The 19,838-nt window shown below is 41.2% G+C and overlaps 2 protein-coding genes across 2 annotated transcripts in view; both read left to right on the forward strand.

The window, feature by feature from the left end:
* The first annotated feature begins 11,028 nt into the window (after positions 1-11,028).
* Positions 11,029-19,184, forward strand: ttll10 (tubulin tyrosine ligase-like family, member 10). The gene is made up of 11 exons (XM_062390949.1): positions 11,029-11,362; positions 11,664-11,814; positions 12,022-12,140; positions 12,336-12,456; positions 13,488-13,573; positions 14,847-15,033; positions 15,218-15,389; positions 15,805-15,945; positions 16,740-16,856; positions 16,959-17,052; positions 17,957-19,184. The coding sequence occupies exons 1-11, from the start codon at positions 11,077-11,079 to the stop codon at positions 18,568-18,570; spliced, it is 2,088 nt and encodes a 695-aa protein (XP_062246933.1). The 5' UTR covers positions 11,029-11,076; the 3' UTR covers positions 18,571-19,184.
* Positions 19,185-19,374: 190 nt separating this feature from the next.
* The window catches only part of LOC133956901 (uncharacterized), a 10,773-nt gene continuing 10,309 nt past the window's right edge, over positions 19,375-19,838 (forward strand). Inside the window, exon 1 of the mRNA XM_062392265.1 lies at positions 19,375-19,838. This exon is cut by the window's right edge and continues 823 nt beyond it. The gene's annotated coding sequence lies outside the window, so the exon portion shown is untranslated.

Below are 19,838 nucleotides of genomic sequence, written 5' to 3' on the forward strand. Positions count from 1 at the left end.
CTTACCAAACACAATAAGATCTCAACTTATCATCAGGAGGCTTCTGTTCTGAAATAATTTTGTCATGTGCTTTTAAGAAGAGAAGAATGATGTATTTTTTTTTAAACAAAATTTTACACTTCATCAAATCTTTGTTTGAAAGAAAAAGGGAACTCTCCACTAAAACCAATGGCTTATGTGATAACGTATACAGTACAATATACAGATTTTAAACAGATAAGTGGATACAATACTACTTTAATGTTTAAGTAATTGAATAATAATGTATGATAAAGCGTCCGTCTGGGGTGTGAGGATTTCACGCAGTGTACCTGTGAATGATCCACGTTATTCAGTAAACGAGGGCTGTTTCAGTGACCTTCTGCATACATGGGGCAGCCTCAGGTCGAGCCGAGCAGCATTCCATCAGCCTTTCATCACTCAGCAAACAAAGACAACGGCCTGAGAGGTCCACTAACGAAAAAACTGAAAAAGAAAAAAAAATCTTTTAAAAGAATTTGAAGGTATAGCTTTATTAGAGCCAAGATGAGATGTTGCAGCAGAAAAACACAGTTTCCCATCCTCTGGGCTACAGAAGCAGAAACAGCCTGAGGCATGCGTTTGACTTGGTGGCATTTTGGTTTGCACCTATGTGATGTGCTATGTTTAAAATTAGTAACCGCCGTGTATTGTGTGAAAAGCAGCCCTCCCAGACTTGCCGTGCCATAGATTTAGACTAGTTGGAACAGGTTTGGGCAATCATTAACAACTACTGTGGCCCAGTCTTCTGTGACAGCAAGTTTAAGCTAAAAACCTCCACCACAACAAGGACTCAGTAATTATACTACAGAGAGGTGGTCTCCAAATATGGACTTGCACACTCTTATTTCCAATCATATTCTGCTTTTCAAACCAAATATTAAGGCTGAGTTCCCTTTTTTCTTTCAGACAAAGATATGTAAGTTTGGTGTACTGCTCTCACCTCAGTCTGCCTCAGCAGATATCCCATTGATTCATTCATTAACCTTTAATAATGGGCACTGATATCACATTATGTTCCAGAGGCAAAGGTATCTCGGCCTAGTATCAGTGAGTGCTGTTCACCTCAGTGGTTTTAGTTACAAAATGTTTTTGTGTTTGGGTGATTATCTCCATCTTACGAGGCAGCATTGGATATCATCACTCTCTCTAATACTGCCTGGTAATGATGATGATAGTCATCTGCGGCCTGCAACCAGACAAACCACCGTTGCAATGTTAGAAGCGGCATGCCCCTGGCGGGGGCCCTGGGACGGCTCAGGTGCTTGAGCGGCAGAAATGGCTCTCAGGATCCATCTTACCTTACAGTGATGGATGTACGACTGTTGTTCTAACACTGTCTGGTAACGATGTTTCCTGGGTGACTCCTTGGTCTCCGGCGTGACTCTTGGGTAGTCGCCCATTGAAAGGTATCTTTTAATCCCAAACTGTTCAAATCTGTCGTTCTCTTTTTGATGTTGTCACTGGGGGTAATCACATGGTTAGCTCTGTTTTTTTTTTGAGGTTGAAGCTTGGAAAGAAAGTTGGAAACTTAAGTTTCTCACTCGAACTTAAGTTTCCTCTCTGGAGTTAAATCTATGGAAAGAGATGGATTTCTGTTACAACAGGTCTTTTACACGGTGATAGCCCTAAAGGTCAGCTTTCAAGTTTTTTTTTACTTCTTTACTTACTTCCCTGTCTTTTTTTTTACTTTTATGGCAACACCGCCGCACCCACAGAGTAGCAGTCGGTTGATGGTTCCACCGGTCCTGCAAGGCCTTGCTTCCTTGTTCCCTCCCCCCAACACTGTTGGTCTTTGTGTTGTGCAGCATTTATTGGTCCGACTAGCCCTACTTGCGTGGCACATCTTGAAACTGACACATGAGCTCACCTGAGAGCGCTTAACTGGTTAAAGAGTGAGAAGAAGAAAAACTGCTACAGCCGCTTTTGCCTCCTCTTTGGTTTCTGAGGCTTTTCTAAGCCGATTGAGAGATATTTCAATGCCTCAGGCAGACACTAAACAGGGTTCTTACCTCAAAAAAGAACTTCAGGTTGTACAATTAAATATGTAGAAATGTAAAACCTGCACTGATTCCGTTGCACTATTGATTTAAAACAATGGAGATTAAATATGATTTAACTGAGGACATTGAAAAGACAGAAATGCAGAAATGCTAATTTAATGCGTTCAGCCTCTCAACAGACAAAAGAAACAAAGGCAAATAATAGACTGAGGCGAGCAGAAACCTAATATTTGTTTAAGGAGGGAGAATTACCCCGCAAACACTGAGCCGCACCTTTATTTGCCCACCAGGCTCCATTATCCAAGCCACAGACATTTGCGTTGGCGTCACATATTTGTGTTTTACTGCAATAATGTAGAAAGATTGGAACAGAGTTTACCAAGCTTACTCTTCTTCTTTCCTAGATCGGTGTACTCTCGCCTTTTATTCTCGCTGTGCATGAAGGGTTGTAATTTAAATGGATGAATAGATGAAAGTACAGCTTAGTACGTTACAGCATCTGTGATTGCAAAAAAAGAGGAACTGCTCATTTCACTCTGTCTCTGCTACACACTGCTCTGTTTCCTACAGCACTTTGTTCTTCCTCCTTGCACAGGTGAAAGCTCAGAGGTCATCCTTCCAGCCTGTTGATAGGCGTCTTACCAGACATGGTTAGATGTAATAATTGGTGTCTAATACTGTCTGGTAATGCCGTCCATTAAATGGCATTACCTTCTGCTCTCTTACTTCCCCCTCTGTCGCTTTTCCTGCAACTGACGTGCAGCGTATTGACAAAGGGCAGTACAGGAAAGCACATGAACAAAATGACAGTAGTGGCAGATCGGGCCAAACGAACATGACTATGGAACTATGATCCTCGCACTGGAAGATTGATTGATTATGGGGGTTTCTTCCATGTGACTTGAGTCAGAGTTTCTTCACTGAGCGGCAGTCCAGGTTACAACTCTACTTACAATAGGCTTACTCACAAAGTCTGCACCGTGGAGCAGCAGGAGTGTTAATGTGTTAATAATTGTTAATAAAGCCATGTAAAAAGAAATGTTGAATAGAAAATTCCTCTATCGTTTAAAAGATCCCTATTCCTCTAACCACAATAAATAATCTTCTAGGAGCTTTCAGGTAAAGTACAACAATGTGCACAAGTTTTGAAAAATCACTATCTTCTGTACATTACTTTAAATGTTTTTTTTGTGATATGATTTAATGCAAACAAAAAGATAAATAAAGTTGGATCAAATTTGAAATGTCTGTCCTGTTCATTTTTTCTTCCCTGAGAAGTTTTTACAATCTTTATTCTTCACATCTCCCGTGCTCTGGCCCTTTGTTGCAGCTTCTGATGATTGTGAACTCTTCCCTCGGACAGACCGGAATGTCGAGGCCCAGTCAGGTGTGGATCAGGTTACCACTGAACAGAGCTTCTTTTTAAATGCCTCAATTTACCCATGAGTCCCCCCCCCCACCTGCTAAGCCCTCATTGTGTCCCAGTCTATAGTCGCACACAGTAGGCTAACTTGATAAACCGAGAAGCACAAGGCGTGTTTTCACTGCCAGGAACCAGGCGACTTACAGTGGGTACAGTGCAACTGAGATCCATGCACTCAGTCTTTGGGCACTGGTTAAATTACATGGGATTTTTTTCTCAAAGCACTGCTCTTTCCCTCTCACAGTTACTCACACATGGAGCCAACATGGTGTTTAAATAGACCTGTTAGTTCATGGGTTCAGTTGACTAGTTAAACGCACCTCTGATTTTATCAGCAGGAGCACAAACACAAAAACCATTTAGCCGTTTAACATAATGGGCCCCAAGCCTCATTGATGCTGGGGAGGAAGACATCATTGTGTTTTCACATTCAGGCTCAAGAAATGACCAAAGTCCTAGATTCATCACATCCTTTGCAGCAAATTCCAAAATATTCAGAATCTTTGTGGTATTTTTTTACATGAACGAAGAAATAAATACACTTAACTCTGGAAAAGTATCCTTTAAGTTATTAATATAAGCTTGTTTGACACCAACATTTTCTCTGCACTTTGTAAGATGTATGAGGAAAAACTGAATAACCCCTTCCTACTTTAATATTGTTATTAAAGCATCAAGCTCTGCAAAGAATAAAAAAAAGATAAATAAGTAAAAGACACAGTATCATTATTGTGTCGCTTCTTTTTCATGTTGGTGATATATTAGTGGAATGCAAATAGACATGTGTGTTCAACAAAAAACTAACAACACACTTGGAGAAACACACATCAATCAGTTATACGGCTGAAATCAGTTTTAGGGCCCTGGTGTTGCTGGCTCAAAGTGAAACTGGTCTGACTTACTGGGACATTTGAAAAGTAAAAACAGAGCCACATGCACATCTTCTTCTATGACAAGTCAAAATGTGAACAACTGTATTTACATGGCTCAAACATGAACATAACCAAAACCAATTTGGTTGTGAAGCTTTATTTGAAGCACTTGCTTTATGTTGACCAAACCTTCTTCATAATTAACAGGAATTTAGTCACATAACATTAAGTTCAACAACCATTCACAGACATGAAAATAAAGCTTGGCAAATGTATATAAACTTCTAGAATAAATTTAAATTCTGAAGTCTTTATATAATCTATGTTTAAAAGAAACTCCTCAATATTTAGATATTGCCAAGTGTATCGCTTATTTTGTTTTACCAGCATTAAGTTAAGCATCAATGTTGGTTGGAGAGGATTTTCTTTTTCTGTTTTCAACCTTTCAACCAATAAAAAACCATCAACCCTTTTATAACGAAAAATGTCACTTATTCTATTCTGAAATTGCTAGAGAATATCTGTTTCGTTTATCATGAAGTAATCTCTTAAAACGGTTATTTACTTTGTGATGCACATGGTTTGACAAAGCAGCAAACAGAGACTTACAAGTTAAAGCATGTATCAATAAAATGATGATGCAACCACTTCAAATACTGGATAACAGGAGGTAACTGTAATTAGTTAGTTCCCCCTTTGGTGACGTAGCACGACTGAATCACATTCCTGGCTGGCGCAGAGCCTGTCGAGGATTCCTGCGCTGGTCTGTGCATGCTTGGTGCAGTCAGACCAGATTCCTGCACCACTGCCGTCTGTGGATCAGGAGGCCAGGTTTACTGAGCAGGGTTTGTCACCGGGCTGGAACAGCTGCACAAGCAACCTTAAACGGCTGTGACATACCTGACAGGCTGCTGATGTACATTCAAAGTGTCAAGCTGTTGTATGCCGGCAACTCCTTTAATGGTTAATCACAGAGCAATGGGTTGGAGCTGACGTACGTGCAGATCGGGTAAATATGTCAACTGCATCTGTCCCATCCTATTAATGAGCAGTGAGGAGCCACAGTGCAGCAGCCAGGATTAACTGCAGGTTTGAGGTCAGTGCCTCACAGACAACAGTAAGAGGCACCACTGCAGATTGTGTTACACTCAAGCCCCTTTTCCACTGGTCAAAAATACACAAACACTGGATTTGTATCTGCATTCACTCCCAGGTCAAACGCCTCAGCAGTAGTTGTGGGTTTATCAGCTCTGATTCCAGTCGGCAGTGATAGACACGAACCACCCAGGTGAATGTATTTGATAGCCATATGAAAAAGCGCGTCAGTTTTGCCTGCCAATGGGAATGGGAAAAACGCAAATCACCTTTTTAGAGAATTTACCCGCATTTAAGAAAACACATATACTGATCATTTTGATGTAAATGCGGTATTAAACTATGCTGTCAAGAGATCATCCCCCCACACTTGCACACCAGCGTCAAAATACTGCATCATTTCACATTAGGACTTAAATAACTAAACAAAATGAGCATATTAGTAACGTGCACAAACATTTAACCATCTTCAGATATATTCAGAATCCACTATGACATAGAATTATGAGATACTTATGAAGTGAATGACTAGGCCTCCTCTCAAACCTGGGGCCCCTGAGTAGTGTTATGGTTTTACCCACTCCATCCACCAACCCCCTCTTACAGAAAGTGGTCCGATGTGGTACTTTGTAGGCGCCATCTTTTGTGTATTTTGTGTTCAGGTTTTTTCTGTTATTTCTGAAAGGCAACATTTGGTACTTGAAGACTTGATCACTCTTAGGATGCGATATAATCAGGCGGCCATTGTCAGTTAGTAATCAGATTCCTACCAATCATTAAATTGATACCCTTTAAATATAGATAAGCATTTTATTATTAAAAGTGAGCCATGTAAACTTCACAAATATGTTCAGTTTGTGTAGTTAGAGGAGTGCGCTGTAGCTTAGTTGACAACCAGACACAAACCCAAGAACATTAGAGGAGATATTACTCTTCCCAGTGTGTTTGTATTGTATCTGATTTCGTTTTAAACAGGTCCTTCGGCTGATAAATTCCTTAGTAGCTGAATGGACTTAACTCAGGTACACCGACATATGGCAGCCTGCAGCTGGTAGTTACTAGGAGTAAGAATGCATAGGATTAATGGTTAAATAGTTTGATGCTAATTGATGCATGTATGGTAATTTGCACAGGTTAAAATATGATTTGTCTTTTAGAAAATGTACGATGAGTTTCACAATCTCTGGCTATATATATTGTTGCTGCTTGTGTCCCATTAACTGAGGCCTAAATACTCAGCAGATTAACCACCATAGCCCACGTCACTTCAAGCAGTTTGAATACCTAGCCTGTGTGTCAGTGGTGCTGGTTTCCTTGACTGATTTCTGAAGTACTGCTCAGTGAAGTGGTCTCTGCAATCCTCGCATCAAGCGCACTTCTCCTTAGTTGGTGTATTTTAAAACTGAACCTGGAGAATCTCACCAACTGCTGCCATTATTCCTGCTCTCCATTCTCTGTCATATTATTGTCTGCTGTAGTTTGATTGGTGAGTCATTTTCCACTGTGTCTTCTCGTTGCTCTGGAGGGTGTAACCATCATCATGAGTGACGTTAGTCCAGGAGGCTGCTTGTATCACCTGAAAACAAGCACCTTGCATGTTTACATGCATTTAGAAAAACCACTGAGGCTAAACCCTATCCCTCCCTTTGGCAAGATGCACCCAAGTTAAATGGATCACATGAAGTCTTTGTTTAAGAGCCATCTCATTGCAATGATATGACTCAAACTACGTCTTTTCAGATGTTCCCTATGCCACTGCCATGAAGTCAGGCTCTGGTGTTAAAGACTGATGATGACCTGTGGATGTGTTCAGTCAACAAATATCGCATACAGACGCCTTGTTGATAGAATAATACCTATAATACAAGTCTGACCTAATGATGTATAAAGACAATAACGGCACCACCTTTATTTAGCTGTTTATCTGGCTTAAAAAACATGTTGTACATTTTCCCATGTTAAAGTCAGTCTTGGCTTTGTGTCTCCATCTCCAGCGAGAGCGAGTGGGTACACACCCTGGGAACATGGTGTTCCCCCCCGCCTCTACAACCCTCTCTGCTGTATCGGTGTAATTCTATAAGGAAATCATGAATAGCAGGGGAGTGAGAGAGAGACCCTCTTTAAATGGCCCTTTCTTTACATTGTAACTTAACTCCATTTCTTCCGCTATAACACCTTGACAAGGAGAATCCCTGCAAATAATGGGTTGTGCAGGGACACCATTGCTGCAGGCTGCATCCCTGTAATTGCTAAGCACTTCCTGGTACAGACGGCAGTTGAGATGACATGGGAATAGGCGAGTCTCCAAAGACAGACACACACCTTATGGTGTCACCGCCCTGAGACACCCAGACTAGCACACACACACACACACACACACTTTGACAATAATTCATTTCTATGTGTTTCATTTAATTTTCATATTCCTGAATGTAAGTTTTGTTTCTCTGATCAAACACTCAAACCTTATGAAAAGCCTTGTACATTTTCATTCACCTGCCTCCACATGGAAAAATGACGTGACGTGATGTGCGTATTTTGTGTAAAAATGAAGAAAGGCCGAAACGAAATAACAATCATTAACAAAATGCAAATGAATGGAAGGGAGCACAACAATAGGAACACAGACACACAAATTACACAGGCATGTACATTTACACATTTACGCATCATTTTCACACGCACACAAACACACACACACACACATGCACACATGCACACACACACACACACACACACACACACACACACACACACACACACACTCAGCCTCTTGGCAGATGGTGCACCATGAGGTTGACAGGGCTGTAAAACAAGCCTGTTCTCTTTGTCCACCTACGCAGCCCTTTGCACACTGTGTCTATCAGATGGCAGCGTTTTATCAAGGTGTGGTTGACACTGGCTCCATACAAAGCTCTGTTCAACAGGAATACTGGAGGCCTGCTTCCAGTTACTGGGGTGTCGGTGCTGGACTCACGTTAGTGCCTTGCAGCTCTCGGTTATTGCTGCCATTTTGCGCCCACAGTGGGACGTTTACAGCCATGTGTGTGTGTGTGTGTAAATGACTGATCTGATGAGACTGTCGGCTGACAGCTGCTTCCTTCTGGTGCATGTGAAATGTCTGATAACCCTTGCTGCAGGTTGTCATGACAGCTGCAATTTTTCTTTAATCTGAACTATGGAGCAAAAGAGTAATACGGACTCAGTAGCAGTTTACGGGGCATGGTTGGTAACCTGCGTCTCCATCCGATATATGAGCCTATTGATGATGGAGCAACTAAATATGACTAAATATGACCCAAACCATGTTCTCCTGTAGTCTTCACATTGCATTTTAAGTGTCAATGGGACTCAGTTTTGGTAAGGATTAAAACACCAGCTCCAGAGTGACTCCAGACTGACTCGCGGCTCCAAACATTCTCCAAATACACTCTGCTAGACATGATGCACTTTATCTACATCAAACTGAGATGTATGCATTGCTCAGGGTGACCAGACTGCATGTGTAATTATACAGATGCATAGATGCTGGGTCTTAGAGGCACCCGCCCCTGTCAATTATCAGGCAGTTGGGAGGAAGAGGGGAGATTATGCATAATTGCCGATGCCGACCATGGCTGTGCCTGGGTGTTTCCTCCTGAGTCAAATCACTGAGACAGAAGGTGATTAGTGGATTTGCCATGCGAGCAGACAAATACTATGTTGCTCAACTGCATACTCGGTACTGGATTTGGCAGAAGACAGATTGAGTGATGATAACGTCTGGTAAATGAAATCCAAGAATGATTCGACCCGATGAATGGATAAATAAATAAATTAGGGTTAGCAGTAAAATAATGTGTAGAGTCTTTAACAAGTGGTCAGATGAACGTGGAATTTATTTTGACATTTTGCAATATCATAATATGTCGCCTGTCAAGATTTTTTTTCGGTTTGCGGAACAATTATTTCTGAGCCGGCAGGAAATATTGTTTTACATTTTGTGTCAGGATATAATACTGTGGAAAACTGGCAAATCCGTTTTGATTGACACTCCACTCTCATGTTACCATCGGGTTCATACAACAGAGGCTTACAGGCAATTAATATTGTATGAAGCTAAACTCAGAGGCGGGGGGGGGGGGGGGGGTTCGTAGTTAGCTGTTGTTGTAAGATTCAGTGCGCAAGGGGCAACTGTTGCTAAGGGTCCCGTTACCCGAGGAACCGCTGACTGTTTACTCCGGTCTGGTGCGCAGAGGACTGCAGACGGGCCGAGTGATTTCAGTCTCTGTCAAGTCCGTGGGTTTGCTGCCTGTCTGCAGACGGACTACAAGGTTGAGCACACATGGCGGAAAGAGAGTGGACTGAGTAGGTCTTTCATGAAGTTTGTGACACTGGAGTGGCAGGTAAATCCATTTGCTTCCAAATGTAGCTACAACAGGCTTAAGGTCATAGTTCCACTCCTGCTTTCTGTCACATTACACAGCATTTGTTTCCAGATGCTATATGTTCTTAACATGACGTCTTTAAAAAATGTTATTGCAAAATGTTACATTAGTGGGCAGGTTCCCGGTTTGAATCCTGGGTCAGACAAGGCTTTTCTCCATGTGTTTGCATGTTCTCCCTCTTCCAACAGTCCGAAGACGTGCAGGTTGGGGTTAGACAAATTGACTGTAGCTGTCAGGCACGTGCACAGATAGACCCCTAGTGGTGATCAAGCACTGGCCCTTTTGGCCTGGATGAGAAAAGTGCCCTTCTGCTGGTGCCCAATTTTTTCTTCATTCATCAATATTTAAGAATAAAAATTACCCTCTCATTCATCAATTCCTCCCAAATGTGTTTTGATATCTGACGGTGTAAAACAGATGAGGGAGAATCAGTAACCCTACCTGGTCCAGAGAAGCCCATCACATCAATAACCCTAACGCTAACCCTAACATATTATTTGGTTATTCAATATGGCCTTGTTTTGTCTGTTTTTGCCTGTTATTCATTTTTTTATTCAAATTGATAATTTTAGTTAGTTTGTTAACACAAATAAATATATAAGTTGAAAATATCCTAATGTGTTTTTTATTTATTTATTATTATTATTTTTAATTTCATAAATAATTTTGGCGATGGATGTCCTTTTTTTTGGTTTGAGCACCTGCCCCCCAAAAATGTCTGTGCTCGTGCCTGGTAGCTGGAACCATGAGTGTGAATTGTTGTTTGCATTTGTATGTTGATCCTGTGATACACTGGCAACCTGTCAAGCGTATAATCTCACGTCTTTCACCCAATTGACTCCCCCAAGACCCTCAACAGATAAGCAGTATAGATAATGGATGGATGGCTATTGTAGACAGAGTCAGTAACCATGGAGATTGAGGTAATCTGGCATGAGCCTTAACAACTAGACTAACACAGAGACAACATCCAATTGTTAGATATTTCAGTCTGAACCAAGGCATTGAACCGACAAACATAACCCCACAAAGCAATGAGTCTATTATAGTTTAAAAAGAATAATGTCATGTATCATCTCACTCAGATCAACAGCGTTCTTAATGAAGACTAAACTGTTCAGCATATTGTGACTAAAAGTAAAAAAGATCTCATACCTAATCCCATTTTCTCACACACTAACACAGGTCTACTCCCCTCCCCTGGTGGAACATTTCTAGCTATCACCATCAAGCTGCTCATGTCATCTGAGTTCTGGGTGGAGTCGTGCACTGAGGGCCAGGGAGACACAGGGCTCGTGAAGAAACAAGATGGAGTCCAGACAGAGGAAGTGGAGGTTCCCTGCCAGGACGACCAGCCTGCAGCGCCGGCAAACCAGAGGCAAGAGGTAGGTCCATCAGTTGAGCCCAGTGGAACCCAGGAAGTGACATCAGAGGACGGACTGGAGCAGGTCCAGAGGGAGGAGATGAAGAGAAAGAAGTTTTCCCACATGAGCGTCAACCGAGAGGGCCGAGCTCGAGGGTCAGGTGTGTGTGGGACAGAAAGGGAGATTTGTAGTTGAGATCCTGTCTAAACTGTGTTATCTGTTATTACACGTAAAAATACAAATCTACAAATATGCACATCTTCAGAAGCCACCTGAAGCTGATGAAAAACTGTTGTGTTGCTGTTCTATTTTGTACATTTGTATTATTCTGCAGTGTATTATAAGTGTTTGACAATGTAAGTGCATTAACACCATATACTGACATGATAGAGCTTATTTGAGTGTTTAGATAACTGTATTCCTGCTTGATTTCTGCATGTTTGTGTATGTTAAAATGACAGGTGCTTGCTCAGTGCAGCGATGTCACCGGAGGTCCTTTCCCAGGGGCTTGTCAATTTGCTCCTTCCCAGACAGGAACAGAGAGCGGCATCGAGATGAGCCCCGGGGGCCTGGTCCTTTCTTCTTCTTAGGTGGAACCAATGGGGCCGAAATGTAAATAGAAAAATATGAACTGCTAGTTTTTTAATAAAAAATGTTTTCCTGTGATCGTGATGGAAACATTAAGAAAGTTGATAATTGATAAAGAGAGGTATTGTTAAAACAAAATTAAATGTTATGTGTTCAGTTTAGTTTTTAGTTTCCCCTGTTGTGTGGTTAGAGCTGAAGTGTGATTGATTTCCTCTGGGGGTTTTCCTTCAGCGTGAGCAGTTACTTTGAGAGCAGAGGGTGGAAGAGGATTTACAACAAGCACAGGGAGGATTTCAAACTCAAGTGGTGTGAAACCAAATCACCAGCCAACTACTGCAACTTCAGAGAAGGTATAAGAGTGCCTAGGACAGAATCTTGATTAATGTTTTTAAATATCTCTACTACCCCCATACATCTGTGGCTGAAAAACCCATGTACATCAGATGTTTCATTCCTCTTTCTATCCCTGCATTCATTTTGCTATTGCTAGAAATAGGTGTATGGCCTTTTGTTCACGTAAAGAAACCCTCACGTGTTGTTTCCAGGTGAACAGTTGCTCTACCAGATTCCTAACAACAAGGTGCTCACCACTAAGATCGGCCTCCTCAGCAGTCTGCGGGAATATGAGCGAGTCAGCAGCAAAGTCAACCACGGTCAAGGACTGAGGTGAAGTGTGTCCCTGTCTCCCTGCTGTGTCCGTCTCTCTTATCCAGACGCCTTGTATCTATTAAAAGCAGACGGATGTAACCGTCGGTTCACAGGACCGACAGTTGTGGCTCTGATCTCTCAGCAACCATCTGGTATCACCATGGAGAGTCGGCTCTGCCTGACTCTGCAAACATGGAAACACGTATTAGTTTGTGATACTATTTAATAAACACAGGCAAATCAGGAATTTGGCTCTACACATCTGAATCACACAAGCACGGTTTTAAGTTTATAATATGTCAACTACATAAAGTTCTTCAGTCACTAACACACACACCTTTAACACAGGAAATATGACCTAAATACCAAACATATAATTTGAGGTTTTTGTTTATAAGGAAACGGAGGTAGAGTTGAAAAAAAAAAATGATTTCACCCTAACTAACAAAACTTTTATGGCGGAATAAAACAAACCAGACACAAATACATTTTTAAAAAGCAGGATATTTCTATATATTTTTTAAAGGAATAGTTTGACATTTTGAAAAATAGAATCAGATATTAGAGTTGGAAGTAGAGACTGACTACAATGTCAAGTTTGTATGCTAAACATATACCTCCGCCCAGCAGTATAGCTTAGATAATAGATTGTGATAAAATGTCCCTGATACCCAAAATATAAATTTATCAGACCATTGGCCTAAAATATGACTGCTGGCATTTATTCATTGAATAATAAACTTGAACTAAAGCTAGAAACTGTACATTTGTGTTCATCACCTGTGTGCTGCATATAATAGAATGTGCCGGCAATAATAGCAATGGCTCTGTATTTTTTAGCCCATTTATACTTTGAATTTCCCCTGCACATATATATACTGTAGTGTTATGTTTGTTTCCTACCTTCAGCCAGTCCCCGGCTTCCAGTCTTTGAATTAAATTACACTTGGGATTACAGTGAAACATTTATTTGTCTCTGGAAGGTCTGACTACACAACTAGCTGAGGACATGTAGACATTCACTCTCCTGGTTGCTTTGTACTTCACAGGAGGCTGAAGATGGAGGAGTTCATTCCCATCACCTACCGCATGGATGTGAGGGAGGAGAGGGAAGCTTTCTTTGCCCAGCAGGAGGGTAACACCCCCAAACACATCCCGGCCACATTAACATGCAACACATCCTGATGCAACAACAACACGACACTTCTTCAGTTGAACATGTTTTGTTTGAAGACTCCCGATCAAACAAGACCTCCCCTGCATCCAACAATGAAAAGAAGCAGTATGAGCTCAGCAGTGTTAAGACAACAGTTGCCTTGGTGATTGTTTAATCAAGAGGTTGAGGACGTTGGAAAATAATAACGCACTTCACCTCCCATAAGGCCCTGATAAAATCACCTAGGGAACATGCTGTTTCCATAGAGATGAATCAGCAGAGGGCTGAGACACAAACACAAGGAGACACACTCAGCCGGATCCGGGTGGAGAGTCGCTGCAGCTCTGATCTGAACTGAGACAAATAATAACTCCTTTTTAGATTGTCACACAGAAACCCAAAAAGGATTTTCATTATATTACAGACTGGCTATTAAATGATTTACCTGATTCCGTGTTTTTGTAACAACTGATACCACAGCATTATGACCAGTGGTGTGCAGGTTATGACAAACATGGTTATCACTAAGTAAACAGGAGAAAGATGGACAGGTGGGTTAGAATCTCTAAGTGATGGATGAATCTACGGCGGGGAAGAGAGGAGAAAAGTAAAGGAAAGAAAAAGAAACAAAGAAACAACACAACCATGAAGGAAATAAATACTGGCCACACTAAAATCACTTGATAATTCTCCTGTTGAGTATTTTTTAACATAATATAGCCACTGCCATCATGAAACGTCAGTTGTTACAAGTCCTGCATTCGTAAGAATACTGTTATTTCCAAAAGCTATCACTTGATACACACACACACACACACACACACACACACACACACACACATTCACACAAGATTAAAAATGTCATTTCTTTTAATGATATCTGAAATGCTAACGTATAGATGACAATAAAATCTGAATCATAAAATACTCATAAGACATCGAGTGTCCCCTGTCATTATATATATATATATATATACTTACTGTTTCACTATTCCATAATGCTTATTTTCAAAGTGGAAGAACTGCATTGTGGGATTTTTACAAGCACAAATGTTGAGAAACAGCGGTTGATTCCACATACGGAATAAAGATTATTCATAGAATAAAAAATGTTATATTGTTGCCTTTTCACAAAAAATACTTTATAACAAAACACAACATTTAAAAAATTGTACAGAGCAGAACAGAAATACAGAGAACAGCACAGATTAAGAGCAGCATTTACCTTTTGTATCTGTGTGACTGTAAGCAGGTGAGAGGAACAACGAGAGCCGCATGTGGATCTGTAAACCGACGGGTCTGAACCAGGGCAGAGGAATCTTTCTGCTGAAGAGCCAGGAGGACTTAGCCGCCCTCAGACTGAAGCTGCAGCACATGGACGACAGTCAGGCCGACAGGAAGCTGCATCAGTGCCAGGCTCAGGCTCGCATCGTCCAACAGTGGGTGAACTTAGCTTCAAAATTAAATGAAAAGTTTGGAGAAGTTTCAACAAGCACCGACAGACTCGGAAATTAAAATTAAACTGAAATACAAATCTCAACAATTGCAAATGTGCATGCCACGGTACGTTGATGCCCTGTCGTTCTTACTGTCTCGAAGCTAACCTGACATTTTTGCCCTCAGTTACATCAAGAGTCCTCTCCTTCTAAAGGGGAAGAAGTTTGACGTTCGCTCTTACCTCCTGATCGCCTGCACGGCACCCTACCTGGTCTTCTTTCGCCATGGCTATGTGCGACTGACCTGTGAACTCTACGACCCCAGCTCCAACAACCTCTCTGCCCACCTGACCAATCAGGTACACGCAACAGAACGGTGCAGTTACAATGTCTTAGGGATTCATCCCATCAAAGTAGATTAGAACTTGGGCAAAAAACGTTAAGTGGTTATCTGCACTGGAAAAAAAAACACAGAGTGCCGACGTAATTATTTTGACACTGAGTTTGTTTGGGGATTTTGAAAGTTCTCTGTCAGTCATTCACAATGTGATTTTCTGTGTCGTAATTTCAGTGTACATCATTTCATGTGTTTTCTCTAAAGGATTTCTAATGTTTACACAAAAAAGACTAAATTCATCATGATGATAGTTAATAAAAGCAGCACTCGCCTCCATTACTTCCAGTGGGGCAGTTTAAATCAAATGCAGTTCTGTCACCATCTACGGCTCTGCCTCTGCTCTGTGTGTCTGTGGTCCCCCTGCTGTCCGTCTCCAGTACATGCAGAAGAAGAACCCTCTGTACAGCCTGCTGAAGGAGGACACCGTGTGGTCCATGGAGAGCTTCAACGCCTACATCAACGATTGCTTTGGGGTTGCCAAGGGTCTGCCCAGGGACTGGGTTCTGGGCATCTTCGCAGTGAGTTGCTGCTGTGTGATGGAGCTCTCAGGGACCAATTACCATTTTAATGATGACTGCTAGTGCTCGCAGCTAATTGAGATGGTGGTTTGGTTTGGCTGATTTCATCGCTGTCTGAGGATGAATCATCCTCTTACTGAAATGAAGAATAACACTAACTGTTTGTTTGTTTAATCCGATGAGTCGTACATTAAACAGCACACTGTTTAGTATCAGTGGCACATGTCAAAACAAACCCTCGATCCCTGACAGTGACAGGCTTTGAGTCTGTGCAGTTCAACATAAAACTGCTGCTGCTTCACAAAGTTAGGATGAGAAACTTCTGCAAAAACGCACACACACACACACACATACACACACACACACACACACACACACACACAAAGAAAGACTGATGTCAGCTAATGAAGACAATACTGTAGGCCATTACAATTTATTGAAAGACACTATGTTCACCAAACAAGTCCTCCACAAAATACATATGAATAAAACATGCCGTTAGCCTAAGTTCATAAATGATAACTTTATAAGGGAAAATATAATAACTATGTTATTTACATCACAGTCAGGCATACAGGCTGTTCTGCTGCCCCCAAGTGGCCAAAAAACGATATATTGCAGTTATATTACTGTAACACAAGTCCAGTCATGTGAGTCATAAAAAAAAACAGTCAAATAAATGAAGAAATGCAACTTTCCAAATATGAAGCTGCAGATTTCCAAAATGCTCTGTGTGTCTCTGTGAAGCCTAATAAACAATGACTTTACTGTTTTTCTTCCTCCCCATGCATCAGAAGCACATGCAGCGGATCATGACTCAGTGTTTCTTTGCAGTCAAATCTAAGTTAGACTGCCGTCTGGGTTTCTTTGACTTGATCGGCTGCGACTTCATGGTCGATGAGGACTTCAAGGTGGGTGAGGAGGTGCTGGTGAATGTCCAAACGGGGGGGGGGGGGGGGGGGGGGTAATTGTCCAACATGTGTCTTAATGATGTCTCCATGTGGTGCTAACAGGTGTGGCTGTTGGAAATGAATTGCAATCCAGCTCTGCACACAAACTGTGAGGTGCTGAGGGAGGTGATTCCCAGCACTGTCGTGGAGATGCTGGGTGAGCTCAGACCTAACGTCATCACCAGAAACTCACATGTAGCAGATAGCCATGTTGTTACCAGGCGTATGGCCTCCTGAGCACAGCCTGCTCAGGAGGCTTATGTAACTTATATAAAATATTTACTCACTTTATGGTCAAGTGACAAATATTCCTGGTGTCCTTTCCAAAACACAGTAGCACCTGGTAATAAACAACGTTTTCAGTTTACAGAGGAAACATCTCATAATTTAACCATATTCACAGGAAGCATTAACAAATTAGACTTATTTGAAAATGAAAATAAAAGGAGTAAAACATTATAATAATATAAGAACATGTATTATAAACAAGTAAAGACAATTGTTAGTTTCATGTTTTCCACAAGAGGTAATGACTTTAGTATTTAGTATCGCTGATGATATTGTGATATTTAATTTCAGGGTGATTGTTTTTCAATGTGAGTCCTGACTGGACAGATGCCACAGAGACGAAATCAGGAGCTTAGATAATCTGGAACTGGTTTGTGTCAGGAGAATAAAACAGTTGTTCTCTTTTTTATATATTTACGTTGGTCTGTCCAGGTGCAACTATGATGACATGCTTTAAATGTTGCTGCTGCAATGAATTGAGGGATAGCATTTTCTCCTATACTCAATTAAGAGGGTTCCTAAGCAAAATGAAGTATTCAAACACACCCCTTGTCTCGACTCTTATAGTTTTAAATATCCTGATACAAATAATACACAACCCAAACACAATAGGATAAGATTGAGCTTCCCCTTGAGGCCATCACAAAGTTAACCGAAGACAGACTCATTATTTTATTGTTTGCATGACACAGTCACAGTTCCTTTAATCAATTAATTTCAAATTTTTTGTGTGTTAAATTTGTTATTATATTTGCTGTGATGCTTTTCTCTAGATTTAACTCTGGAGATCTTCAACAAGTGCCGTCTAAGGCAGAGAATCCTTCCTTTGGCCAGTCAGAGAGAGTTTGTGCTTCTCTACAATGGAGTTTTTCCTCCTGATTCAAGGCTGGCCTGCAACAAGAACGACACAAACAGTGAATCCCTCCAGAAAACCACCAACAAGACACAAAAGGCTGAGCCCAGAAGGTGCAAGTCAGGATTGGAGGGTAAAAATGATTCAGAGAGTGTTGCAGGACAGGGCAGTTCAAAGTCCGGCCATCATCCTACCTCCTCCTCATCATCAGCGCAGAGAGCTTCACCTACACACAGCAGCAACTACAGCACACAGAGGGTCAGGAGTAAAAACCTGAAGCCTCGGCTCCAGCTCAAGCTGAGCAAATATACTCTGCATCCCGATTTGAAGGCCACGGGTGACGTGGAGACGCAGGTCATCATGTCACCGCCATCATCAGAGCTGAGTGAAGGGGTCCCCGTCTGCGGCTCTCAGAAAACAACACAGTGTGCTCCTCTATGTGGACTTCCTGAGTGTGTAGACGAATGTGAGAGAGCAGAGGAACCCGGGGAGGAGGAGCTTGCAGAGGATACAAAGAGTTTAGTGTTAGAATGAAAAGAGGAAGTGTGAAATATAAATGCAAACAGCAGTGATCCAAACAGCTAAAAACAATTGACACCTCTCACGTGGTGCTTTTAATTTCAGAGAAATGCCAAGAAATGCTCACTGAATCTATTTTTATCTTCAATACGTTTTTTTGTGTAAGGACTACGCCATAAAGACTTGAATTCAACTTGAATTCAATTTTAATTCAACTTGAATTCAACTTTAAACTGGAATCGCCGTGGTGCAATTGCCTCCAAGGTGCCTAGGGCCCAGCAGTCCCCTTAAATTCAAGCTGCACCAAATTTCACACACTCATAGATATTAGTTTCCTATACAATGGATTTTTTTCATGTAGATCCATGAATTATTCCCTGGGCAATTGGTGAAAATAACCCCCAAAAAACCTGCTCTATTTCACAATGTTAAATAAAGTGAAAATAAATCGTAGATATTTGGGATCTGCACCAAAGTGTAATGGTTTTGTGGTAATGTGTGCTGTCTTTTTTGTGTAACGCTGCTCACTATCAAACAAACTAAATCACATCAGTGGAGCACAAACCTCCTCTTAACCCATAGCCCTGTAATGAAACCACACTTAAAGGTCACATGTGTAAGTTTTAGTTGAAAGGGATCTATTAACAGAAATTGTATATCAAATAATCATAGTGGTGTATGAGTGGCATCTAAATTATACAAATTGTTGTTTTATTTATCCTAGAAAGGCCCCTTTATATTTAAATACTTTATACTTACATCAGGAGCAGGTCCTCTCTATGGAGGCCGCCATGTTGTTTGACGTAGCCCAGACTGGACAAACGGAACACCTTTCTAGTTTTTATGAAAACTGAAGATTACTACAGGTTCCCTTTCATGTTTGGAAGGGGAGGGTGAGGTGAGAGGTACTCAACTGCAACATGCACCTTCACCACTCTATTACTAAATTTTTATTAGTAAAAGTCACTAAATTCTACACACTGCAACTTTAAATATCAGTTACAACAATCTCTTGATCTGCACCCTTATCTGGATCCATACTAAAATGTAATGGGTTATTTCTTAATCCATAGAGAATCTTTTGTTTTGTGATAATCCATCCGGTCGATTTTGTGTAATCATGCTAACTAACAGACAAACAAACAAACACAGATTTAGAGGTAAAGAGGCTTTTCTTCCCGTATTTATTTTCTGTAACTGAACCACATGACCAACAGCATCAACAGGACAAATCATCCGTCATGTTGCATCAAGCTTGTTTCCCTTCCAGACACAGCAGCTCA

This window comes from Platichthys flesus, chromosome 7 (genome assembly GCF_949316205.1).
Source record: "Platichthys flesus chromosome 7, fPlaFle2.1, whole genome shotgun sequence".
In the NCBI taxonomy this organism is placed as follows: domain Eukaryota; kingdom Metazoa; phylum Chordata; class Actinopteri; order Pleuronectiformes; family Pleuronectidae; genus Platichthys; species Platichthys flesus.